At 44.8% G+C, this 27643-nt stretch overlaps 1 protein-coding gene across 1 annotated transcript in view; it reads left to right on the top strand.

Moving 5' to 3' along the window:
• The window catches only part of PLA2G12B (phospholipase A2 group XIIB), a 48604-nt gene that overhangs the window by 15949 nt on the left and 5012 nt on the right, over positions 1-27643 (top strand). Inside the window, exons 2-3 of the mRNA XM_075535029.1 lie at positions 17259-17335; positions 22885-23050. Coding sequence (XP_075391144.1) covers positions 17259-17335; positions 22885-23050 — 243 coding nt within the window. The remainder of the gene's footprint in view (positions 1-17258; positions 17336-22884; positions 23051-27643) is intronic.

The following is a 27643-nucleotide window of genomic DNA, read 5'->3' on the forward strand; positions in this document are numbered from 1 at the left end:
CAGAGAAGTGGCTTGGTTGTAAGCCAAACAGTGGCAGTTCAAAACCGCCAGCTGCTCTTCCAGAGAAAGATGAGGATGTCAGTTTTCGCTCAATCAGTTCTGCTTGATCTATTGGGTTGCGGTGGGCTGGAATCAATTAAATGGCCACCGGCCCCACATCACATCTGGCCCTGTAAGCCCCACGCTTGTTTGCTGGGAATGGGACAATCCCGGGTGAGCTCCGTTCACCTAGTTTGCATTGAGGAGCAGGAGACCTGTTAGGGACATCAGGCATTTGAATCCATGCAACCCAAGCCCGACAGCTACCATTTAACAAGTGAATCAACCCAGAAAATATTTACAGAACAAACACTAAGCCCTCTTCCTTCCTCCACAAAATAGCGTGAAAAGGTTTCAGCACAGGTTGGTTACTAACCCGGTCGGGTCGATGCCGGCAGCCACTGGCGGGGGATGGGAATAGTCAACAGAGTAAACGGGAAGACACGTAACTCTTCCCTGTGCAAAACCGAACCTGGCAGGGAAGGAGCCTGAACAAACCCTAGGGAAATAGAAGTGTAAGCCTTGGCTATCTCTGCGACAGAGACCACGTGTGAACAAATGGCTAACAGAAGATGAGCCGTGCAAGTAAGTCAGCCTCAGCCTCGAAGCCCTTTGGGAGGAAGCCTGGCAATCGACTTGTGAAAGGCCAGCCATGGAAATCTCTCTGGAGTCCACCTGGGATTGCCAGGTATCAGAGTCCACTCCCTGACCATTGTTTTCTCTGTGGAACCCAGCGGTGCTGGCTGTGCCCAAACAGTCCGGAATATATTGCTTCATTGCTTGTGATTCAAGCTATCTTTTCAAAATATAAAAGTTTTTGGATTAGCTGGCTCTCTGTTCTTCTTTCAGTTGCTCTGCAATAAATCTCTCCTGCACTGAATCTCTTGGGGGGCTTGTCAGAACAGGCTGTTGGGCCTCACCCCACGAGTTTTGGATTCAGTCTGTCAAGCATGGGAGGAGCCCTGGCTGAATAGCCGTGAAGTGCTTGATTGATCTGCTCCCACCAGGCTTCCCTCTTGTCAGGGTCTTGCTCGAGTCCCTGCTGCCCTTGGAGGCGGGTTTCCGAGGCTGTAGTCTTCCCAGAAGCACACTGCCACATCCTACAGCTAGCAAGGCCGAAGGGGACCATTAGACTCTGTCACATGGGGTCCTTATAAGTCTAAATAGACTTCATAGCAACCAACAAGGGTGGGTCCAGGGTGAGGCTGTTGAATGTGCATTTCTAAGAGGTTTCCAAGAGATGCTGGATGCAGCTGGTCCTGGGATTACACTTTACAGAGTTTTGCCACAAGGAACAATTTCACAACAGTTAGAGTCCCAAGGGGGGAAGTATTCTGTTTCTGAGCTAGTTACTGCTACTTCAACGATGCTTCTCTACTTTGGCTGGATGTTAGAATTCTCTGGGGAATGTAAACAGAAATCTTGATATTTAATGCAAGCAGAATAACTGTGGACTGGACCCAGCTATCAGCAGCCTTCACATTTCCCAGGTGATTGTAAAGTGCAAGCAGGAGAAAAGACCACTACCTCCAAGGCGATTGGCTGGCGAACTTCAGTCACAGGCTGCATAGTTCCAGCAGAAATGTGTGTGTGTATTTATCCTGAGTGGCCACAGAGGCATGCTCACATTGGTTCTTACGTGTTTTATGTGGAAAACAATTAATTTCCACATCTTGCACATTATCTGTACTTGTCAAAGGATTGGACAGTACATATAATGAGATTTAGCTTGGGCCAAGAGTCTACACAGTACATACACTTGAATTAAAGCATCTGCTCTAATACAAGTGATAGTCCCTTGAGGATCATTTAAAAATAGCAATTCCCTCTCCTCACCATCAGGAATTCTGATTTAGTGGGTTGGTGACAAAACCCCACCCCGTGGATTTCAGATCTGAGCGACGCTCTAGGGTGGCGGAGTGGAGCTGCCCCAGCGGGTGTCCAAGGGCGTCAATACTGATTGAGGCAGAAGGCCACCTACTTCTCCACGAGTAGTGGCAGATGGAACTGTATCAGCCCAGCGCTTTAATCATCGTGCCACCAGGGGTCCTTGGGTCCAATCTGGTGGTGGTCTTGTATGCTGTTGACTTACAGCAGCTCCATAGGGCCGAGGAGAACTACCCCATCGGGTGTCCAAGAGCGTCAACCTTACATGAGCAAGCTGCTCTGTCTTCCTCATGTGGGGAGACCGCGGCCGTAGGGGTGCTCTTGCAGGTTTATGGTGCAACCCTGGAATCTGAATACTAACAATTCATAAAGAATGAGCTTTGGATTTGAAGGGACTGAAGTCTCTTCTTAATAGGCTTGCTTAATTAATGGGATTGAAATCCCATTACTGGTGACCTTAGGCAAGTGACCTACTACTTTCAACCTGGAGAAAGACAAGACTTTTTTTTTTAACCCTAAAAGTCCCAGAAACCCACTGGGGGAATCCTTACCTGTCTTATAGGGTCCTTATGTGTCAGAATCAACTTGATGGCAGTGAGGGTTGTTTTGGTCATTTGATTTTTGGTTTCAACCTTAGTTCCCTCAGAGCTAGAACTCTGGTTAACAACATTCACCCTACAGTGTTGTGAGAATTAAACACAGCAAAGCCCCGGGCTATATGTGGAGTGTGGCAGGCCCCAAACACATTCCATCAGTGTTATGTGAAAGTGAGCAGATTAACGATGCATTCAAGTTTCTTCCCCTTCACGGTCAACAAAACACGAAAAACATGGAAGTCCCAGTGGCTGGATAACACCTTCTCAGTTTCTGGAAGAAGGCCCATTATTGCTAATAAGGGTTGTACCCTGGAGCAGTAGAGCTAACTCCAAGTTAGAAAGAAAACGAGAAGTTTAATTTTTAGAAGGTTCAACCTGAGAGGAAGTTGACAGCACCCAGCTGTCTTGCTGGTGTCCCACCTGAAATCAGAATAAGGACTGTTTACTTTAGAACTTACTCCCTGGGGAGTCACACAGGGAGGCTTCACCCGGGTCTGAGACAGCTCGTCCAACCCAGGTTGTAGGATAACTGTCAGAGCAAGCAGACACAGCAATATGACTCTTTGTCCTTGTCCGTTTGTCCTGCTGGCTTACAAGTGGCTGCGATGCTGGAAGCTCTGTCACTTGATGTCAAATCCAGCAGGGTCACCCGAGGTGGAAGGTTTCAGCAGAGTTTCCAGACTGAAAACAGAGTGAGGAAAGAATCGGCTGTCCGCTCAGGAGAAATTAGCTGCTGAAAACCTTATGTGTAACAGGGGACCATTGTCAGCCCCAGTGCCCGAAGAGGAGCCCGCAGGCTGGAAGGCCCTCAGCATATGACTGAGGAAGAGCTGCCTTCTCAAGGTAGAGTCCACGGTCATGGCATCGGATGCAGCTGAACTTGGAGACCTTCATTTGTTCACGGAGCACAACTGAAAGTGAGAAGAAACAGTGGTAAATGCCCATTAATAACTGGAACTTGGAATGTATGAAGTATGAAGCTAGGACAATTGGAATTCATCGGAAATGAACTGGAACACAGATCGATCAGGTGTCGGCCATTTGAATCAGAGAATCAGAGGGTGCACTGTGGTGGTAATGACAAATCCAGAGCAATGGTGTGGCGTTCATCATCCAAAAGGGCATTTCAAGAGCTATCTTGAAGTTCAATGCTGTCTGTGACAGGACACTGTCTGTGGCATACAAGGAAGTCCAGTCACTACAACTTTATGCAGATGTATGCCCCAATTACTCACACTAGTGAGGAAGAAACTGGAGACTTCTACTAACTTTTTCTGTCTAAAATTGATGAAATGTGCAAGTGAGATGCGTGCATAAATATTGTCGATTAAAGTTGGAAACAAAGACTAGATGGAAAAAATTACCTTGGTAATAGAAATGAAGCTGGAAAGCGAATGATAGAATTTTCCAAACCAATGATTTAGTTGTCACAAGTACCCTTTTCAACAGCATAAATGGCAACTCTGCATGTGGACTTCTCCAGACGGAACGCACAGAAATCAAATGGACTACATCTGTGGGAGGAAACCATGAGAAACTCAATATCAGCAACTAAAATGAGGCCAGAGGTCGACTGTGCAACAGACTATCAATTGCTCACATACAAGGTCAAGTTAAGTTGGAGAAAATTGAAGCGGGTCCCCAAGAGCCAACATATGACCTTGAGTATACTCCACCTGAATTTTGAGAACATCTCGAGAACAGATTTGACTCATGGAACATTGATAACAGAAGACCTGCTGAGCTGTGGAATAACATCAAGAACATCATACCTGAAGAAAGCAAAAAGGTCGTTAAAAGGTCAGGAAAGAGAAAAAGTCAAAGTGTATGCTAGATGATACTCTGAAACTGCTCTTGAATGTATAACAGCAGGGTCACCTACCACTTTCTACTTTACTTAGTATTTTGATTTTTTAAAAACCATTTTCTTGGGAGCTCTTACAGATATCATAACATTCCATAGTTCAATAGTATCTTGACCTTGCTGAAAAAGAATGGGAGAAAGTGTGAAGTCAAAGAACTGAACAAAAAATTCAAAGGGGAGCTTGAGAAGACAAAACAAAATATTATTTTAAAAATTTATTGTTTTATTTAAATTTTAAAAATCATTGTATTGGGGGCTCGTACAACTCTTATCACAATCCATACATACATCCATTGTGTCAGGCATATTGTACATCTGTTGCCATCATCATTCTCAAAACATTTGCCTTCTACTTGAGCCCCTGGTATCAGCTCCTCATTTTCTCCCTTCCCTCCCCACTCCCCCATCCCTCATGAACCCTTGATAATTTATAAATTATTATTTTGTCATATCTTACACTGTCTGACGTCTCCCTTCACCCATCCCTTTGCTGTCCATCACCCAGGGAGGAGTTTATATGTAGAGCCTTGTAATCGGTTCCCCCTTTCCAACCCACCCTCCTTCCACCTTCCCTGTATCGCCACTCTCACCACTAGTCCTGAAGGGATCATCTGTCTTGGATTCCCTGTGTTTCCAGTTCCCATCTTTACCAGTGTATATCCTCTGGTCTAGCCAGATTTAAGGTAAAAATGGGATCATGATAGTGCCGAGGGAGGAAGCATTTAGGAACTAGAGAACATTTGTATGTTTCATCATTGTTACACTGCACCTTGACTGGCTCATCTCCTCCTTCTGTAAGGGGATGTCTAGTTGTCTACAGATGGGCTTTGGGTCCCCATTCCGCACTCCCCCCCCATACACAATGATTTGACTTTTTGTTCTTTGATGCCTGATACTTGATTCCTTCAGCACCCTGTGATTACACAGGCTGGTGTGCTTATTCCATATGGGCTGTGTTGCTTCTGAGCTAGATGGCCGCTTGTTCACCTTCAAGTCTTTAAGACCTCAGATGTTATATCTTTTGATAGCCGTGCACCATCAGCTTTCTTCACCACATTTGCTTATGCACCCATTTGTCTTCAGTGATCATGTCAGGAATTTGAGAATTATGGAATGCCAATTTAGTAGAACAAAGTATTCTTGCATTGAGGGAGTACTTGAGTAGAGGCCCGAAAAACAAAATATTACAATGAAATGTGCAAAGACCTAGAGTTAGGGAAGCAAAAAGGAACAACACTCTCAGCATATTTTAATCTGAAAGAATGGCTGAAAAAATTCAAGCCTCAATTTTCAATAATAAAAGATTCTACAGGCATAATATTGAATGATGCAGGCAGCATCAAAAGAAGTTGGAAGGAAAATAGAGTCGCTTCGCCAAGAAGAACTAGTTGCCATTCAACCATTTCAAGAGGAAGGATATGGACAAGAGCCAATTAATGATACTGAAGAGAGAAATCCCACCAGCACTGAAAGCATTAGCCAGAAACAAGACTGCAGGAATGAATGGCATACAATTGAAATGCTTTAAGAAGCTGATACATTACTGGAAGCACTCATTCACCTATGCCAAGATATTGGGGAGACAGCTACCTGGTCAACTGACTGGAGGTGATCCATAGTTATACCTATTCCAAAGAAAAGTGACCCCCCCAAATGTTGAAACTATAGAAAAATATCATTAATATCACATGCAAGTGAGTTTTTGCTATAGATTATTCAACAGCAACTGCAGCAGTGCATCAACAGGGAGCTGGAAAGTCGAGCCCGATTCAGAAGAGGTCCTAGAAAAAAGGATATAATTGCTGACATCAGTTGGAACGAGATTGAAAGCAGAGAATACCAGAAAAATATTTTCTTGTATTTTATTGACTATGCTAAGGCATTCAGTGAAGACTATTGATATAAACTCTAACTAGCTTTGAGAAGAATAGGAATTCCGAGTCCCTATTGTGCTCATTGTCCACAAGGCAATTGTTCAAACAGAGCAAGGGGAAGCAGCATGGTTTCCCATCAGCAAATGTGTGCATCAGGGTTGTTTCCTCTCAGGATGGTTATCCCATCTGTATGCTGAGCAAGCACTCTGCGCAGCTGGGCTGCCTGAGGGAGAACGCAGCATCGAGAGTGGAGGAAAGTGTAACAATGTGCGAACGACACAACCTTACTTGCTCAAGATGAGGAGGACTTCAAACACTGCTTCTAGTGAAGAGCACAACTCCGTGTAATGGAGACCTGAATCTTCCCACCTGGACAGGTAAGTAACATCATCATAAATGGAGAAAAGATGGAAGTTGTCAAAGAAGTTCATCTTTTTTGGGCCCACCATCAAAGCTTAAGCAGGCACCAGTTCAGAAATCAAATGACTCCTGACAGCCTGGGTGAGCCTGCTTCACAGGATCTCTGTCAAGGGTTGAAGAGCAACGAACGTGGACCTGACCCAAACCCTAGTATTTTCAATCTCCACATAAACGGGCGAAAGTTTGGCACTGAATAAAGAAGACGGGAGAAAACTCGATGCCTCTGAAGGACGGCACTGGTGAAGGATGGAAAGTCTCAGGGACCGCCCAAAGAGCAAGCAGCTCTGTCTTGGAAGAAGTACAGCCAGAATGCTCTTAGAGGCAAGGACGGACGTGTGATCAGGAGAGACCAGGCTCTGGAGGAGCTCGGGCTTAATCAAGTAGGAGGGCAGAGAAAAAGAGGAAGACCCCTGTGGGTCTGGATCGGAATTGCAGCCCGGGGCTACAACATGAGAGGCAGCGTGAGGACGGCTTCCCTTCTGTTGCACACAGGCTCGCTGAGGGTCCGCACGGCCTTGGTGGCACTCACAGCCAGGAGGCTTCCTGTGGTCTCAGGATGCTGCTATTGACCTAGCCTTTGGATCACTGACAGCAAGTTAAATAAGAGAGATTCTGAGTTACCTGCCCTCCCAGATGGCATCTGTATCCAAACTGCTTGCCTCTGAGCAACGTAGTGATTTATGAAACTACCAGGGCTCCTTCTGCATAGAGGCAGAGAACACGTCAATCATCTTTCCCTCAAGAGCCGATAGCCCAAGTACTTTCCTTAATGCAGTCGCCATGGAAGCTTTATAAATCACGGCGTGGCTCAAATGCCAGCAGGGTTGCCCATGGTGGACAGGGTTTAGCAGAGCTTCCAAGCGAAGGTTCAGCCAATGGACACAGCCCTGAAGGCACTGGCTGAACATTTCCAGCTAACTGGAAGAGATCTATATTTGTGCTCATTCCAAAGAAAGTGGATCCAACAGAATGTGGAAATTATTGAACCCATATCATCGATAAAAGAAGAGAATTCAAAAAAAGTTGCAAGAGTCCACCAACAGAGAGGTGTCAGAAATTAACGTTGGATTCAGAAGAGGACGTGGAATGACGGAAACCATTGCTGATGTCAGACAGCTCTTGGGTGAAAGTAGAGAGTATTAGAAAGATGTCTACCTGTGTTTTATTGACTTTTTATTATGCAAGGGCACTCACCTGGGTCACCACAGATTATGGATAGTGTGATGGCCTGGAACTGCGCCAGCTGCACCCTCATGGGCAAGGATAGGGGTGGATCTCAACCTATCCCTTGCATCCAAGCCTGACAACACCTCCTTGGCACCGTAAACCTGTTTGTCGAAGAGAGAGCGAATTCTCTGTGGCCCTTTGGCTTCTACTGGAGCTGGATGTTGTGTCTGATGCCTCAGTCTCATGTGCATTGTCTGCTGGTCCCAGGAGCCTTCAGCGGATTACCTTGATTTGAACCGGACCGGACTTAACCTATTTCTACAACTGTGTAAGCTGTGCCTAGATATAAATATCTTCCTTCATACGCACATACAGCATTACTGACTGTTTCTCTAGTGAGTCCAACCTTATGCAGATAGCATTTCCAAGAACGGCAGTTCCAGCACACTTCGTGTGCTCAGATGGAACCTGGACACGGAGCAAGGGGCACTTATTCAAAGAGAACAAGGGGACGGGATGGGATTTTAAAAATCGTTTTATTAGGGGTTCATACAACTCTTATCACAATCCATACATACATCAATTGTGTAAACCACATTTGTACATTCATTGCCCTCATAATTCTCTAAACATTTGCTCTCCACCTAAGCCCCTGGCATCACCTCCTCATTTTCCCCTCCCTCTCCGCTCCCCACTCCCTCATGAACCCTTGATAATTTTTAAATTATTACTTTGCCATATCTTGCCCTGTCCAAAGTTTCCCTTCACCCACTTTTCTGTTTGTCCCCCAGGGAGGAGGTCACATGTAGATCCTTGTAATCGGTTCCCCCTTTCTAACCCACCCTCCCTCCACCCTCCCAGTATCACCACTCACACCCCTGGTCCTGAAGGGATCATCTACCCTGGATTCCTTGTGTTTCCAGTTCCTATCTGTACCAGTGTACATCCTCTGGTCTAGCCAGATTTGTAAGATAGAATTGGGATCATGATAGTGGGAGGAAGCATTTAGGAACTAGAGGAAAGTTGTATGTTTCATTGTTGCTACATGGCACCCTGACTGTCTCTTCTCTTCCCTGAGATCCTTCTGTAAGGATGTCCAGTAGCCTACAAATGGGCTTTGGGTATGTACTCAGCACCTCCCCCCACTCACTCACTATGATATGATTTTTTGTTTTGATGATGCCTGATACCTGATCCCTTCGACACCTTGTGATCGCATAGGCTGGTGTGCTTCTTCCATGTGGGCTTTGTTGCTTCTAAGCTAGATGGCTGCTTGTTTACCTTCAAGCCTTTAAGACCCCAGATGCTGTATCTTTTGATAGCTGGGCACCATCAGCTTTCTTCGCCACATTTGTTTATGCACCATTCGCCTTCAGTGATGAGCACACAATGGTATGATTTTTTGTTCTTTGATGCCTGATAACTGGTCCCTTTGACACCTCATGATCACACAAGCTGGTGTGCTTCCTCCATGTGGATTTTGTTGCTTCTGAGCTAGATGGCTGCTTGTTTACCTCCAATCCTTTAAGACCCCAGACGCTATATCCTTGATAGCCGGGCATCATCAGCTTTCTTCACCACATTTGATTATTTACCCTCTTTGTCTTTAGCAGTTGTGTCGGGAAGGTGAGTGTCATAGAATGCCAATTTAATAGAAGAAAGTATTCTTGCATTGAGGGAGTACTTGAGTGGAGGCCCAGTGTCATTCTGCTACCTTAATACTAAACCTATAAATAAATGCATATAGATCTATTTCCCCATCCTCATATATAAATATATTTGCATATGTACATGCCTTTATTTAGACCTCTGAAAATGCCCTTTGCCTCCTAGCTCTTTCCTCTATTTCCTTTGACCTTCCTCTTGTCCTACTATCATGCTCAGTCTTCATTTGGGTTTCAGTAATTCCTCTTGGTTACCTTACCCTTGATCAAGCTCTCCCAGGCTTCCTACACCCTCCTCATCACCAATTTGGATCACTTATTGTTCCCTTGTCCTTGGGTTTGTTAACAGCTCTATCTTTCCCTGCACCTCCCCCTCTCCCATGTCTGCTCAGAACTGTCGGTCCTGTTGTTTTCTCCTCCAGATTGTTCATCCACCTTATCTTATTTAGACAGACCCGTGGAGATAATAACATGCACAAAAATAAGACAGAGCAAAATCAAGCAATAATTAACAACAAAAGCCAATTACCAAAAAAGACCCAAAACAAAACACAACAAAAAAGAAAAGCTTATAGTTAATTCAAAGACTGTTTGTTGGCCTTTAGGAGTGTTTTCAGTCCAGTCTGTTGGAGCACCACGCCCTGGTCCCGAAGTCCTCCTTCAGCATTCTCTGGGGACCTTGCCACTCTATTCCCTTGCTGTTTTGTTGTACCCCATTAGTGTTTTGCTTCAATGTGGTGGGATCAGATCGGGCAAAATTTCCACACGATGTCTCTGGTGTTGTCCCCTGTAGGGCTGTGGGTCAGTGAGGGACGTTACATCTCATAGTGAGGCCGGCCATGTGGTCCTCTCTGTGGACTGGCTGCTCTAATTGGGAACATTGTCCTCAAGGTCTGGTGAGCCAGGATGTGCTCCACTCTCTCCTCCTCCCCCTTCATCTGGTCCCGTGTACTCCTATCATATATGTCCCTCTCCCGGAGCTGCAGATTCAATGCTCTCCTTCTAAATAAATTCTTCTGGGGGGTGGTATGTGATTTAAAAATCAGGACTTACCATATGATCTAGCAATCTCATTCTTAGGTATATATATGCAAGAGAAATGAAAAACACATGTCCACCTAAAAATCTGCGACATAAAAGCATACCTTTATTACACCCTCATTCAAAATAGCCCCAAAGTGGAAATGACTCAAATGGTAATCAACTGGTAAATGGGTAAACAAAGTCATGGATATCCATACAATGGACTATTACTTGAAACTTAAAGAAAATTGGAGTACAGATATATGAGGAGCTTCAAGATTTCATGGAAAAAAATCCATTATCTTCTGATGGTGCCTGGCTATCAAATGATATAGCATCTAGGGTCTTAAAGGCTTGAAGACAATCAGGCAGCTATTTAGCTAAGAAACAACAAAGCCCACACGGAAGAAGCACACCAGCCTACCCCGACACAAACACTAAGACAAAGTGGGTGCATAGGCAAATGCGGTCAAGAGAGCTGATGGTGCCCAGTTATCAAAATATATAGAATCTGGGGTCCCATAGACTGAAAGATAAACAAAGGGCCATCTAACTGAGAAACAACAAAGCCCACATGGAAAGTGCACACAGCCTGTGAGATGACAAGGTGTCGAAGGGATCAGGTATCAGGCATCAAAGACATAAATAAATAGATAGATAAATAATAAATAAGTAAATCATAGCATTGAGAATGAGGAGGAGTACAGAGTGGGGACCCAGGGCCCATCTGGGAGAAATTGGACATCCCCTTGCAGAAGGGTTGCGGGGAGGTGACAAGCCATTCAGAGTGCAGTGTAGCAACGATAAAATATACAATTTTCCTCTAGTTCTTGAATGCTCCCCACCCCACTATCATGATCCAAATTCTACTTTATCTGGCTGGACTGGAGAATGTACACTGGCACAGATAGGAACTGGAAATACAGGGAATCCAGGACAGATGAACCCCTCAGGACCAGTGGTGAGAGTGGCGATATCAGGAGGGTGGAGGGAGGGTGAGGGAGAAAGGGGGAACAGATGACAAGGTGTACATATAACCTCCTCCCTGGAGGATGGACAGCAGAGAACTGGGTGCGGGAGACATTGATGGTATAAGATATGATAAAATAATTATTTATAAGTTATCAAGGGTTCAGGGGGAAGGGGCAGGGAGGGAGGGGAAAAATGAGGAGCGGATGCCAAGGGCTCAAGTAGAAAGCAGGTGTTTTGAGAATGATGATGGCAACATATGTACGAATGTACTGGACACAAATGATGTATGTACAGATTGTGAAAAGAGTTGTATGAGCACCTAATAAAATTATTTTAAAAAGAAAAGAAAGACTGAAAATAAATAAAACGATCAAGTCAAAATGATCTACCAACTTAAAAAATCCATTATATTTTTCTTCTTTTTTTTTACTATCTTTTAATTCCATTTTTCCACCAAATTTTTGATGAATCTGGAAAACACTGTGCAAACCGAAAGAAGTCAGAGAAGGTCTTCGATTGTATGATGCCTTTGGTACGATATGTCTACTATGAGCAAATTTACAGGGACAGAAAATGTATTTGTGGTGCCGTAATGGTGAGCCATTTGGCTCCTAATGGGAAGGTTGGCTGCTCTGGAAAGGAGAGGGCGTGGTGCCTTGCTCCCAGAATGAAGGCACAAATGTAGAGGTATGGAGCTGACAGGTTGGTGGTTTGAAAACCCAAACCCAACTCACCATCGAGTCGATTCTGACTCTCGGGGACCCTGTTGGCTACAGTAGAACCCCCCTGTGAATTTCCAAGACTGTAGCTCTTTACCAACGTAGAAAGCCTTGTCTTTGCGTCTTGGCTGGTGGTGTTGAGCTGCTGACCTTGTGGTTAGGAGTTCAGTGCATACCCACTACAGCACCAGAGCTCCACCCAGAACAGGTGTTGATCTGCGTCAGGCAGGTCACAGTCCTAAACACCCTGATGGAGCACACGGGTCTGCATCCGGGGGTCCCCAGGAGTACGAATCAAGCCATGGGCAGCGAACAATAGGTAGGCCAGAGGGGAGAGAGTGACTGCTGAAGGCACAGGGCTTCTTTTGGAATGAAACAGGTATCTTACATTGTGATGAGAGTCTCTCCACTTCGTGAGTACCCTAAAAGCCAAATGGGTGAAAGCCTATAGTATTTGGATTATATCTCCAAACTGTTACTGAGAGAGAGAGAGAGAGAGATCCAAATCAGAATATCAACTGCAATAGTTATATCTTTTTTTTAAAAAGATTTTATTAGGGGCTCATACAACTCTTATCACAATCCACACATATACATACATCAATTGTATAAAGCACATCCCTACATTCTTTGCCCTAATCACTCTTAAAGCATTTGCTCTCCACTTAAGCCCTCTGCATCAGGTCCTCTTTTTTATTTTTCCCTCCCTCCCCACTTCCCCCTCCCTCATGTGCCCTTGATAATTTATAGATTGTTATTTTGTCATATCTTGCCTTATCCGGAGTCTCCCTTCTCCACCTTCTCTGCCGTCCATCCCCCGGGGAGGAGGTCACATGTGGATCCTTGTAATCACTTCCCCCTTTCCAAACCACTCACCCTCCACTCTCCCAGCCTTGCCCCTCACACTCCTGAATAGTTATATCTTGTGGACTAACAAGTTACCCCCAAAATTGGCACCTTAAAACAACAAACATTTATTCGCTTACACTGCTTCTGAGGGTCAGGGCACCTGGAGTGATTTAGGCGGATAGTTCTGCCTCAGATTTTCACACAAGGCTGAAGTAACCCTGCTGCAGCTGCTCTTATGTGTCCAGGGGCTCTTGGTCCTTAGAAATGAAGAAGGGACTCACGGGCCACCAAGGGCAAGCAGACAGCAAAGTGTACTTGGGAAGGAGGAGAGCGCCTGACGCAGCAGGGGGCGGGGGGGTTGCGTGAGTTGCCGCAGTTAGAATTTTATCAAGTGTGGGATCCTTGGCCTGCCTGTTACCAGGTTATGATCGGGCCATTCCTGGGACTGGTCCTATCTCTCAGGTCCAATCAATAACCTCGCCATGCTCTCCCCATGGCTGACTTGGGAGTTTAAAACTGACTTAGGGCTCTGATGCCCTGGCTGTTGAACACACCCTCCAGACAGCCTGCTCCCCTCCCTCACTCTGCCATCTCTCTGCAACACTGCCAGCCCTGTTTGGGTCTCTGGACATTTGCTTGGTCTGGAGAATCTCTGTCCACCCAAAACAAGACTGCTGTTGAGCTGATTCCTACTCTAAAAGACAAAGTAAACTACTGACGTGTTTCCAGGGCTGTGCATCTTTCTGTACAAAGCAGACTGGCACACTATTCTCCTGAGGTCGTGGGTTTGCCGACCTTGTGCCTGTTGGCAGGTGGCTTGAGATTCTTGAAACATGGGCCCACGTGACATGAGAGAGAGAGAGAATCCAAGACAGAGGTAGAAGTTTGTTATTGTTTTTAAACCTAATTATGGATTGAATTGTGTCCCCTCCCCCCAAAATGTGTTGTAAATTCTAACATCAGTTCCTGTGATTAAAATCCCACTGGGGATGGAGTTGTCTTTGCTATGTTAATAAGACAGGACTAGGGTATCCCAAATCAAGCTCTTAGGAGATGTTGAAGCAGCACTGGGCCTGGGGATGGTGAGAGAGAAGCCAGACGCGCTTCCAGAGCCAACAGAGGGAAACAGGCTTTCCCTGGCCCCAGCACTCTGAATTGGACTTCTACCCGGTGAGGGAGGGGGTTGCTGTTTGCTAAAGCCGCCTATCCACAGGCGGAGTCCCGCCACAGCAGCACTAGATGACCTGTGAACCCTCCTCCGGGAAGTCCCTGCTGGCTGATGCTAGAACTGAGTGCCCTCAGGGTGGTCAAGCAGAGAGCTAGGAGCAGCGGGCTTTCAGAGTGCTGTGCACACAGACTTGCCTTCTGGGCGGTAGGAGCCTTGCTTCGGGCTTTTAGATGAGTTTAAGCTTCAGTCATACAGGTAGGTCTTTAGTAAGTGTGGGGAGAGGTGTGACGCTTTATTGAAGGACTGAAAGGAAGCCCACCGACACGGAGAACGATTCTATGCCCATCTTTGGGAAGACAGTATCATACACGGACGTCCATCATCTACAATCTATAAAGCAATGTGTTTTCAACCAAAATCCTGAGAGTACGAGGGGGCTTCAACAAGTTTGTGGGAAAATTTCATTATCTTTCAATTCCATTATTTTTGTGTGTGAAAATGTTGAAGCTCCCGGGCTCGTATTTCTTGTGGAACTTACTAAGCTGACTCTCAAGTTCATGTGTAAGAGTACAATTTTGAGGACCAGGAGGAGGAAGAATTTTAAAATAGGACTTACTCCACAAGGTTAAAACTAAACGGTACCTGATCTGGTTTTCAAAACTCTCTGTAGTTTTGGTCTCTTTGGTTTTGTTTGTTCATATTAGAATGTACCTCAGAGGTGTTCTGTCCGTGGAGGTCACCTTCGGAATATGAACCCGGGATCGATGAACTAGAGGGACAGCAAGTAGAATTGGGCTCGGAGGAGGAGGGTAGAATGGTGGGGGGGGGGGGGTAAAAGGGAGCCGATGTCAAGGAGTCCATGCAGAAAAGGAATGTTTGGAAACGGATTGTGGTAGCAATCATACATTCTACTTGAGGTGATTGAAATTTGGAATGATATTATATCTGTAGATCACAACTAATTAAAAAAATCTGAATGGTAGAGTACATAAGAGGTGTCAGCTAGATCTGAACATTGCTTTCACTTTTATTTTTAACTTTTTATTGTGAATTAGATAAAAGTTAATAGAGCAGATTAATTTTTAAAATCATTTTATTAGGGGCTCATACAACTCTTTTCACAATTCATACATCCATCCATTGTGTCAAGCACATTTGTACATTCATTGCCCTCATCATTCTCAAAACATTTGCTCTCCACTTAAGCCCTTGGCATCAGGTCCTCATTTTTCCCTCCCTCATGAACCCTTGATAATTTATAAATTTTTATTTTGTCATATCTTGCCCTGTCTGATATCTCCCTTCACCCACTTTTCTGTTGTCCGTCCCCCAGGGAGAAGGTCACATGTAGATCCTTGTAATAAGTTCCCCCTTTCCACCCCATAGAGCAAATTAATTATCTGGTCAATAATTCATGCACAATTCATTTCATATTATTGATAGAAATTTCCACAAGGTAACATCCCTTATCCCATTTCCTCCCTGGGTTTCCTGTTTCCTTTCCACCTTTTTTCCAAACACTTCTGACCTTTATCCTTGTGGAAACGATGCCCTGTTGATCTTTGATGGTTGATTGCTCTGAAGTGTGCATATCTTCCTTGGGTTATTGTTCCTCTCTTATTTGGCTGAAAAATGGAGCCAAATTCCCACCAGAATGATGACTCTGTTCGTCATTAGGCTCGGAGGTTCTACCATTTGCTATCCGGCTGTTTCTATGGAACCTTTCATTTAATAGAAGTAGTATGTGAAACAAATTGGTCATATGTTAATATGCTGGTGTAGTGGGTACATAGCCGTTTGGTTCTCTGATTTTTGTTCACTTTGAAATGTTGCATAATACAAGAGGTGTAATTTTTTAATAAATCAAAGGAATGCCATGTGCTTTATGTTGGGGGTTCTGCTCACCCTCCTTCACCGTCAATCGCCGCCCAAGGAGCCTGGTGGCACTGTGGACTCAGTGCTGCTTTGCCAACCCCAGACTGGGAGGAAGATGAGGCCGTGTGCTCCTGAAGCTGTTCACAGTCTCAGCGTCTGTGTATGAGGTCACCATGAGTCAGAACCAACCAGTGGCAGTTGGTTGGTTATAGGTTATGCTATATCATGTATTTCTTAAGAACAGGGCAAGAGAAAAACAACAACACATGCGCTTTGGAGAGTAACATGAATTCTGAATATATATATATATATCGTATTTCCTCCTGTCCCTCTATGGCCTTATGCAAATCACTTAATGGATTATCTCCATTTTTGTTTTCTGAAAAAACAAGGTGGCAGTACCCACTCCCGTGCTGTCCTGCCACCTCCAGTCAGAGTTATCTTCAGCTGTGGCATCTGCCGTTGAAACAAGACAAAGCCGCGCTGTGCATTTGTAAGCTCGCACAACGGAGCTCAACAGCAGTGTAGGACAGACCAGGACATTAAAAGCTTTTCCGATTGCTCCCGCCAGTTCTATGGTGCAATTGCCTAAACTACTTCACAGCGGCGTTTTCTTGCTCTTTGCCCTAGAATGCTTTGCCTACTGTTTTTATTGATTTAGTTTTTGGTCTACTAATGCTTTCTCTTTCTAAGCTTCTTCCGAGTCATTCTGAAAGATTCTTGAAATCCCGTTAAAATCCTGACAGCTGAAGCATGCGACCGCGTGGTGCTCTTGTTCTGTGCCGGTGTGTAGTTGGACGGTGGGTTGTGGAACCAGAAGCGTGGAGTTCCAGCTTGGTTTGGCCATGGTCTCAAGGGCGTGCACTTAAGCGATATCAGAGCTGCTAGTAAGCTCATGTTCATAAACTCCTGGGAGAGCAGGAGGAAGATGTCATTCTGGTCCAAAGGCGTATGATTCGTTGATCAAAGACAGCATGCTCACCATCAGCACCACCACCTTAGTTAGGTGCGGACAGATGGTAAGGAACAGGGACTTCCGAAGGAAAACGTTTGAATCTGCTTGTGGTTCATTGGAATGTGATGAATGCTCCCCAATGCCGAATTTCTAAATATCCCTGCTTCTTTCCTCTCTCCCTTCTAGGAAAGGCACCCATGCCAAGACCTGGGTACAAGCCCCAGGAGCCCAACGGCTGCAGCTCCTATTTCCTGGGTCTCAAGGTACCAGAAAGTGTATGTACTACTAACATTATCTTCTTCATCGGTTGGCTGATACTAATTCGACAATGGAAAGGAACTTTGGAGGCAAGGGCAGTCATCCGGGGGGGCTGCTAACAGCAAGACCAGAAGCCCCCCAGCCAGTCCATGGGAGCTAGATGAGGCCCTTGATGCCCGTCAAGATTTACAGCCTGGAAAACCCACAGCGTTCTGGCCGAACACCACCATGAGTCTGAATTAACTCATGGTAATGAGGTTTTAACATTTTAAAAAATGATCTGAGAATCATCACTGAAGATAGTGATCAAAAGTTGAGCCGTGTTCATTGGTTATTTTAATTGGCAGGGAGATGCTATGTGAAATAGATACTCTATTGCCTTTGCCCAGAGGCAGTTGCCTGGTAGATAAGCCCTTCTATCAGAGAGGTTTGTAGGTAGTTCAATGGGTTTGGCTGTTAGCCAAGTCTACTGCTCTGCCTTGGAAGAAAGGCCTGGTGATCTACTTTTGAAAAAATAATTTATAAATTATCAAGGGCTCATGAGGGAGGGGGGAGCGGGGAGGGAGGGGAAAAATGAGGAGCTGATTCCAGGGGCTTAAGTGGAGAGCAAATGCTTTGAGAATGATGAGGGTAATGAATGTACAAATGTGCTTGACACAATTGATGTATGCATGGATTGTGACAAGAGTTGTATGAAGCCCTAATAAAATGATTAAAAAGAAGAAGAATCCCCATTGGAGCACACATGGGGTCACCATGGGACTGAGTTGACGTGACACAACTGGTTTTCGTGGGTCAGATCATGAGTCTCCCTGTGCAAACAGCAGCTGGGCCCTGTACTTCGTGTGACTCCTCTGAATGAATGACCTTTCCAGTAGTGTGCTATGCTGACAGACTGGCTAGTAACAACTGCTAGAGGAGTGTTGTCAGGAATTTTGGAAATCAATTGTGCACCAGAAGTTTCAGATCAGCTATGTTTGGGGTGTTTACAGCATGGAAAGCTGGGAACATATAAATCAGCACATATCCCCTCATCGAATTGTTTATGAAACATTTACAAACACCGCACCAACTTTTCTCAAACTGCGGTTCTCCCCTAAAACCAAAGTAATAAATCAACTTATCTTAAGGGCCTCCTAGAAACCATTTTCCCTCTGTTTTGGAAAAGTGATTTCATATAAAACGTAGGTGAAAAGCATTTGACATTGAAACTACGGTTTTGAATTATGCTTTGCTCTGGCTAAACCCCATTTCTGCTGTTTTGAGGTTTTGCTTTGTAACGATGTTCTTAGCAGCGTAACGTTCCTTCCCCTACTAAACGGCCGTTTACCAAAATGGCTTATTTGTACAAACTGTAGAAAGGTCTCTTTCCTCAAGGAGCCTGGTGATCATGTGGAATAAGGATTGGGTTGCTAACCAACCACAAGGCTGCCAGTTCAAACTTGCCAGCTGCACCACAGGAGAGCACTATAGCTGTTTGCTCCCATAAAGGTTTAGCGTCTCACAAACTCTAAGGAGCAGTTCTGCCCTGTCCTATAGGGCTACTCTGGGTAGGAATTGATTTGGTGGCCAGGGGTTTGGGATTTTGATTGCTGGGTGGACTAGAGAAACAAATGTATAGATACTCATGTGTATAAGAAAGAGCTTCATATAAAAGAGCAATTGTATATTGAAAAAACATCCCAGGCCAGTCCAGATCAAGTCCATAAGTCTGATATTAGCCCATATGTCTGATACCTATCTATAAATTCCTCTGCAAACTCATGAAACACATGTAATGACACCAAATGCAGGAAGATCACAGGCCAGTGGGTGGAAAGTCTTGTGGATCCAGTGGCGGTGGAAGCATCTCAGTGCTGGCATGGGTCTCCACGTGGCTCTTCCAGCTCCAGGGCTCTGGCTCCATCAGTATAGCTCCTTGTGGCTTCTCAGCAGGAAGATGAAGTAGAGTCTGTGTGGATTTGGCCTCCGGTGAGCTATTTCTATCCACAGAGCCTCCAAATGCAGCCATCAAGCTGCAACCTGATTGACAGGCTAAACTCCACCCCTTCTCTCTCAATAGTTTCACGCTGACACCAGATTATGTAACTCCCGTGATTTCCTTAAGACCGTGTTCTTCCATTTATGAGAAAATTACCCTTCTGATTTTGTTGGAAAAAGAAACTTGACTTGGAGATTTTTCCTCAAGCAAGATGTAGTGCGTCTCGGACGTCTGTGTATGTAGATGTACTATACACAATTGCAGCCTTGTCCACAAGCCCCAACCTGATGTGGACACAGAGGAAAGAAAATCCGCTGGAAAATATCTGTTGGAGAAATCACATGTTTTCCACTCATTTATTTTACTTGATATCTACTTAGTAGTTATGGAACTGCTGTGCATTCTGTTTTGGGAGAGAGGTTTTTCTGTTTGCCAATCAAAAATATTTGAACCCGTTTTGAGAATTTTTTAATTCAGTGGCATTGACATTGGGTCACCATTCATCTCATTCTCAGTTGAGATGTATCTATAGCTCAAGGTATAAAGAATGGACAGAGGGGTTTCTTTCCAGTACCAGGCTATGAGAATTCGCTAGGGCTTGCAGAGCTCAGGGCTTGGCCCATTTTAGTGAGCTGGAAGGGCTTGTAATGTCATACTGTTTGTTTACTTGAAAGGGCATTTCAAACCGTTACACTATATCCTCCTGTACATAACATCGGAATTAAAGTGAAGAAAAGAGAACAAGTAGAAATCGTTTAATAGTTGATTAATCAATTCCCTCCCACATCCAGAAATCAGCTTCTCACAGCCTGCATCCAAATTCAGAAAATATGACAAAGATTTTAAGATGCCCTACCTATGTCTAAACTCCCCCTGTTTGAATTTCTATGTGACTCTTCTTTAATCACTGTTTTGATCATGTCTCTTTCTTTCTTGAGGGTCTTTGTTTTTGTCTTTTTGTTTTAAATCAAATCTGACTAGTTACTTTGGAAGTCAAGATCATCCATCAGCTTGCCTTTATATCTAATTACAAAAAGATTACGTACATATACACATAGGTATTTCCCTGCTGAAACCCTTAGGAGATGAAACAAGCTATGATCACATGACATATAACATCAGTTAGGGAATTGTCTGACCACATCTACATCCATGCTCCCAATCCCTGAAGAGCCTGTTGTACTAAAAATTCAGGGTAAATACAAGGAGAAGTCAAAAAGTATTGTTTCAAAGTGAGGAAGTGTCTGGCCTCCTTCAGCCACAAAGCATGGAGGGAGAATCCATTTCCACATCTGCCAAAGAATGCGTGCTGTTAGCAGAGGTCAGACATGTCCGCCCTCCCACATTCTTCACCCTTGTCTGGCACCCAGCATCCTTCCGTTCCACTCTGTTTCTCTGCCGAGTTCGCTAAGCCATCGCCATGGTCACCGGAACTCACAGACAGCCCTCACAAGCATAGAGTGTATTAGGGAAGCCAACAGCTTACAAGGCAGCATCAGAAATGGTATGGTTACAGTTCTTTTGTCTGCAGCACTTCTCAGTCATGCCAGCAGGTACCTCCCCCTGGTTCTTGGGCCCTTAGCTACTCAGGCCCTTGGCCTCTTGCCTGCTCCGGCAAGGGTTCTGAAGCGCTTTCAGAACTCATCAGTGCTCAAAGGACACCCCACCTGGCCAGCCAGGCTTTACAAAAGCATAAACGTAGAGAGTTATGGTTTCTAGCCTAGGCTCTATCTAGAGCATAACTTCCCAAAGTTATTTGGCCTGTCATTCCCTTTTCAGAAAACAAACACACAAGCAAACAAAAAGTCTGGGCTTCCTTGGAAAAATTTTAAAAATGTTTGTCCTGTCGTCCACAGTGTAGGCTAAGTGTAGAGGTCACCCCCGCTGACCCCCCACTCTGCCCCCAGGGGATGGTGTCACCCACTTTGGGAAACACTGATCTAGGTCGGTACACTTCTTGAAGATTGCTTTTCTATACTTTTTCTCTCAGGAACCCTGGTGGCACTGTATGTTAGATGTTGGGCCACTAACCACGAGTTTAGTGGTTCAAACCCACCAGCCATTCTGAGAGAACAGTGAGGCTGTCTGCTCCCATAAAGATTCCCAGTCTCGGAAACTCCATACTCCAAGCTCACGATGAATTGGAATCAACGGGGTGGCAGTGCGTTACCCTTCCCTGGGGAATTCTGTGCTCTGTGATTCACACCACACCAAATGGCAGTTTGCGCAGCCTCAAGAGACTTAAATGGGTTCCTTTTAAACAAAATCTGTGGGAACAAAAAGAAGTCTGAAAGGCCGAGATCAGGATGTAGTGAAGTTTCACAACACAATTCACTTAGGATGGCCCTTGCGCCCACACAGCGCGAACAAGTGCCTGGTTGTGACAAAAAATATTTTCTAGGTGCAACTTTCTCGATCTTTTATTAGCACACTTTTCAATTTTCTTGAAACTTTTAACTGAATCTCCATCACCGCCCTGTGTCCTGTGAGACCATCTCCCAGGATAACCCCTTTGGAGTCCTAAGAATTCCTGACTCCTCTGCCTTGAACTGAACTGAGCGAGCGGATCTTGAGCACCTTGTTTTGACTAGATTTTGCTCTCTGGATTGAATTGGCAAATCCAAGACTCATCTCCAGACGCGGCTAATCAAATCGCCGCCCCTAGCTTCCATCTCAGTCGGAAGCCGGGTGGAGAGATCACACTGCGCGCAACACTTTGGCGCCCGTTGAGCCCAACGCTTGCTGCGGTCAAGACATCTGCTTACAGTTCAGAATGCCAAGCCATGCGACACCCCCAACTCTGGGATCGATAGAATTCACGGTAACGTCTTCTTCCACCAGCTTCTGGACGTCAACAAGGTTCTTCATTCCTCAAGACTGACATCTGCCATTTGGCTCATCTCTAAGGTCTTCCTCACCTTTCTGAAGACACTGGACCTATATGAAAAACTCTTGTTTTCTGTGGGGCACCATCAAGATTTGAAAAGATAGTTACTGGAGTTTTGTTAAAAATTTTACATCACCCCTGACTTCTGAATGGGTTTGTTTCCCCCGTCATGGTACAAAAGTACCGTACACTCACACGTATATGAACTGGAACAGTAGCAAAACTTTTTGACTTACCCTGGTACGCCTACCTCTGATTCTTAACATCTATAGGCACAGAGCCAAACTGCTCCCCTACAGTGCTGTGTGGGTGGGTCTCTGACAAGTGCTGGTGACTTGATGAATCGGGCCTGGCTTTTTAATACACTTCAGTCTTACAAAACATCACATGGAAACATTAGCCTAAGATTCGGTTGAATTTAAAAGTCCTGCAGTTCTGCTTGCTTAACTCTGTAGCAATCTGTCATTTGGAAATTACTAAGACCTAAAAGAAAAAGAAGAATAAACAGGCCATTCAGAGACACACATTGACCTAACGACTAAACTGCAATTAAATGCATCGTGTCTCCATCTGATAGGTCTGAAAATGGAGCAGGAATCTGAGTAGATGAATTCAAAACAAGGTGGCCCGGGTTGCCTCGGGTCCTAGGTCTGAACGTGGCATTCTTTCCCTTCCCTTTTCCCCAGATGGACTTGGGCATTCCGGCAATGACCAAGTGCTGTAACCAGCTGGACCTTTGCTACGACACGTGCGGAGCCAACAAGTACCGCTGCGATGCGAAATTCCGATGGTGCCTCCACTCCATCTGCTCCGACCTTAAGCGGAGTCTGGGTTTTGTCTCCAAAGTGGAAGGTAGGCATCTTGACAGCCTTTATTTTACTTCCTACTCAGAAAGCCTTGTTTATTTGTTTTGAGTAGGAAGCTTTGGTCCTGATTACACACAGAACCCACTGGACTTTATAGAACACCAATAGCAATATAAGAAAGGGTTAAGGAATATTCTGGGAACTTCTCCATTAAAGTTCTGGCTGTTCTGCCCAGAAGCTGCTGGCGCCTCTCCTGATGGAAAAGGCCACACCAAACCTTCCCAGAGCAATAAAAACGTATCCTTCGAGAACGGAGAAAGAGCTGGCCAACTGGCTGCGGTGACCCCTCCCTGTTAAATACTTTTCCTATTGGTCGTGATTCTGCATAAAACTGCTTGGTTTGGTTTAAGCCCCATTTCCTTCATTTTATTCCCAGTAAGGGTAGGGCTTTTAGAGACTATCTTTAGTTTTTTGCGTGTATGAACATCTATGAGGATGATTACCTTTAAACACGGCTTATTTCCCCAGTTTCTACCACTGACTGTGACTTCTTTTTCCCAATTTACCGTGGGAAAAGCTTTTGTCACTTAGCTTCTGCAGGCAGACTTAACATCCAGCAATTAGCACTGCATGGCTGTAGATGGCGAAGGTTGAACCCAGCTTGTAAACGGTTGGACTCTGGCCACAGGAAGTTCACACTAGAAGAAGTCTTGGATCTTGTTCATAGATCGATGTCTAGAGAGCAATCTTAAATTGAATGTGTAAAGACGTGAACATAGGAATAATTCAGAGGGAGTATCAGTATCTGGATTGATAAGGGTGAAAACGTACCTCCTGCTAATCTAGGGTCCAGTCATGTCACTTCCTCCAAGCAATGCCTGATTGCCTTTTTCTCCTACGTATCTCTGTGATAGACTCACTTGCCTGGTCACTGCGAATTAACCCAATCTAAGGGTCCTATTTAAAGTATTTTCCTTAGAAGAACAGCATGCATACTTGATCATCGCATGTGATGGTAAGTTTGCCTGTCAATGCGGCTAGATCAGCCTCATTTGGCAGTTATGACGTCGCCATCACCCTCATGAGGAGATCGGGTATAATACAACTCCCGCTATGCTGAGAGCTGCTATGGCTATGGGTAACCGATCAGTGCACAGCGAATCTCCTCAGGAGTGTGACCTGCCTCAAATATATACAGATGTTCTGGAAAAGTTCTCTAGCATTTTGCTCATTCTGGATCTGGCTCTGTCTCTTGTCATCTTATCTCTGGTTCTTGGAACTTGAGCCAGCAACCTACCCTTTGACCTGCTGATCTTGTGTTTGTCCGTCCCTATAGTTACCTGAGTCAAAGAAGTCCCCAACCTGATGTCTGACCCATAGTCTAGGGACTTGCCAGCCTCTTTATCCATATGAGCCATTTCCTTGTGATAAATAACTACATATACATATGTAAGCTACATTGGTTTTGCTTCTCTATAAAAGCTACCCTGAAATATTTGGCACCAGGTTTGGTTCTAGAGAAACAAAATTGTAAAGTTGAGCTTTTGAAATTGGGTCTCAATTCTACCTAGTCCTTTTTTTAAAACAAGTTTTAGTTTTATTGGCATATACTTCAGGTATCACGCATTATACAAGCACATTAAGAAGATTTGTATAATTATTACCACAATCAATTTCGGAATACTTTCTCCTTTTACTCATTGTTAGTTCCCCATTTCCTCATCCTTCTCTGACATGCCTCTAGATAATTATTAATCCAGTTACTCTATTGACATATTTACCTAGCTTGGGTTTCATATACATAAACCCATACAAAACACACACAAGGAACAGACCAAGAGATGAAAATCAACAACAGTGATGAGAGAAAACATTTAAAAAAACGAAATTGAAAAGAAAACATTGAAAACTGAAGCAACTTTAAAATGGGTCAACGGGGACATCAAATGCTAAGGCATTGCATTGTAACCTAACTGCATCGGCATCGCTGACTTAGGTGGCTCCCTCTCAGAGAGCGAGCTATTCCATCCATGGACCACGGTCAGAGGGAGTCACCAGAGATTGAATCCATGTGGGGCTGCTGCAGATGGATTTGGGGCTTCCCCTGGAAACCGGGTGGTCACAAGTGAAGATCTGTTACATTCGGATTTGGATTTGATTATGTACAATTCAGGCTGATGTGTTTCTTCCATGTGGACATCTAAGCCTCACTTAGATGACTGGTTGCTTTAAGATAAGCCTTTAAGACCCCAGGCCCTATTCTTTCTGATAGCTGGGCACTATCTGGTTTCTTTCTGTTTAAAAAAAAATCATTTTATTGAGAGCTCTTTTACAATGTTAATTACAATCCATACATCAATTCTATCAGGCATATTTGTACATATGTTGCTGTCATTCTTTTCTAGACAGTTACTTTCTATTGAGACCTTGGTATCAGCTCCTCTTTCGCCCCCTCCCCTCCTCCCTCGTGACCCATTGATAGATTATAAATTATTATTATTTTCATGTCTCACACTGACCACTGTCTTCCTTCCCCCATGATTTCTGTCATTCTTTCCCCTGAGGGATGTGTGCGGTTGTGTGTCGATCCGTGTTCCCCCTTCTTCCCTCCTCACCCCTTCACCCTTCGCATCGGGTAGCTCTCTTTCCATTCCTGCTCCTGGGTTGCCTGTGTCCTGAGCTCTCATCTCTTATCCCCAGCTGTGGACATGCTCTGGTCTCGTCCGAAGTGAGAGGCATCCCTGTGGTCATGGTGGTGGGAGTGAGGAAGCCTCAAGGAACCAGAGGAATATTGTGTGTTTCATCGGTGCTTCACTGCGCCCTGATTGATTCATATCTTCCCTGTGACCCCTCTGTGGGGGAGATGTTCCATTGTCTACAGATGGGCGTTGGGTCTCTGCTCCGGTCTCCCTTGTTCTTAATCATATGATTTTGCTTGTTTGATTCTTTTTTTTTTAATTTTAACAATTTATTGGGGCTCATACAATTCTTTTCACAGTTCATATATATACGTACATCAATTGTATAAAGCACATCTGTACAGTCTTTGCCCTAATCATTTTTTTCTCTTTTCTTCTTTTACATTTTATTAGGGACTCATACAACTCTTACCACAATCCATACATATACATACATCAATTGTATAAAGCACATCCATACATTCCCTGCCCCAATCATTCTCAAGGCATTTGCTCTCCACTTAAGCCCCTTGCATCAGGTCCTCTTTTTTTTCCCCTCCTCCCTCCCCATTCCCCCCTCCCTCATATGCCCTTGGTAATTTATACATCGTTGTTTTGTCATATCTTGCCCTATCTGGAGTCTCCCTTCCCCCCTTCTCTGCTGTCCCTCTCCCAGGGAAGAGGTCACATGTGGATCCTTGTAATCAGTTCCCCCTTTCCAACCCACTCACCCTCCACTCTCCCAGCATCGTCCCTCACACCCTTGGTCCTGAAGGTATCATCCACCCTGGATTCCCTGTACCTCCAACCCTCATATGCACCAGTGTACAGCCTGTGTATGTATGTGTATATGTATATATGTATGTATATATATGTATATATATATCATATTAAATGAAGGGGGAAGTGCAGAGTGGAGACCCAAGGCCCAAGTGTCGACCAATGGAGATCCCCTCATAGAGGGGTTTAGGAGAGGAGATGGGTTAATTAGGGTGTGAGGTAGTATCGATGAAGAACACAGCTTTCCCCCGGATCCTGGATGCTTCCTCCCCCCAACTACCATGATCCGAATTCTACCTTGCTTGTTTGATTCTTAAGGGTCTTCTGATGCTGCTACCTGGTCCCGCATTGTCTGGTTTCTTCCCCACACTTTGCTCTAGCATCCATATCCTCGGTGCCTCCTCAGGAGGGTGAGCACCGAGCACCACTGGGACGAAGAACAAACTCTTCATAGGTTGAGGTTGCAGTTAAGTGTGAGATCAAAATTCACTCAGCTCTACGGCTTATATATGTCGCTTGCTCACTTTAGAGAAGTTATAGCGAGGACGTTGGTGGGGAAGAAGAAAAGGGATCAAACACTGGGATGGGGACATATGGGCAGACAATCAGGAAGATGGGTAGCGGGCCCTTAATTCCATTGAATCACTCCTACCTGCAGCACTCCCTCACCCCCATCTGAAGAGACACCTTCATTTTTGCCTGCTAACCCACTGTCAGTAAAACCATTTTCTTTCTTGCCCTCTTTTGGTGAGCTGAACTATTTCTGCTGAAATGATTCCTGGGACATTTTTGTGGACATCACCCAAGGCAGATACCTCACCAGACATTGCTGAATGTTCCTAGGACAGCCCCCCACTCCCACCCACTTTTACTTCTAGACCCATAACTAGACCTAAGAGTTACAAAAAGTGATCCGGGGCTCAAGTGGGAGGAGAATGAATTGAAAATGATGATGGCAGCATATGTGCAAATGTGCTTGACACACTGGATGAATGTACTGGTGGTGATAAGAGCTGTAAGAGCCCCCAATAAAAGTACGGGGGAATAAAAGAAAAGAAAATGAAAAAAAGAAAGGAGTTACAAAAAGTGAAACACAAACTGTGGCCAGCAAGAGGGATGCTACATTCCAAAATAACTGCCTGCTTTTCTAATATGTATGACTAGAAAAGTGCCTTAAGGGC

The sequence above is a fragment of the Tenrec ecaudatus genome, chromosome 16 (assembly GCF_050624435.1).
Source record: "Tenrec ecaudatus isolate mTenEca1 chromosome 16, mTenEca1.hap1, whole genome shotgun sequence".
Taxonomy (NCBI): domain Eukaryota; kingdom Metazoa; phylum Chordata; class Mammalia; order Afrosoricida; family Tenrecidae; genus Tenrec; species Tenrec ecaudatus.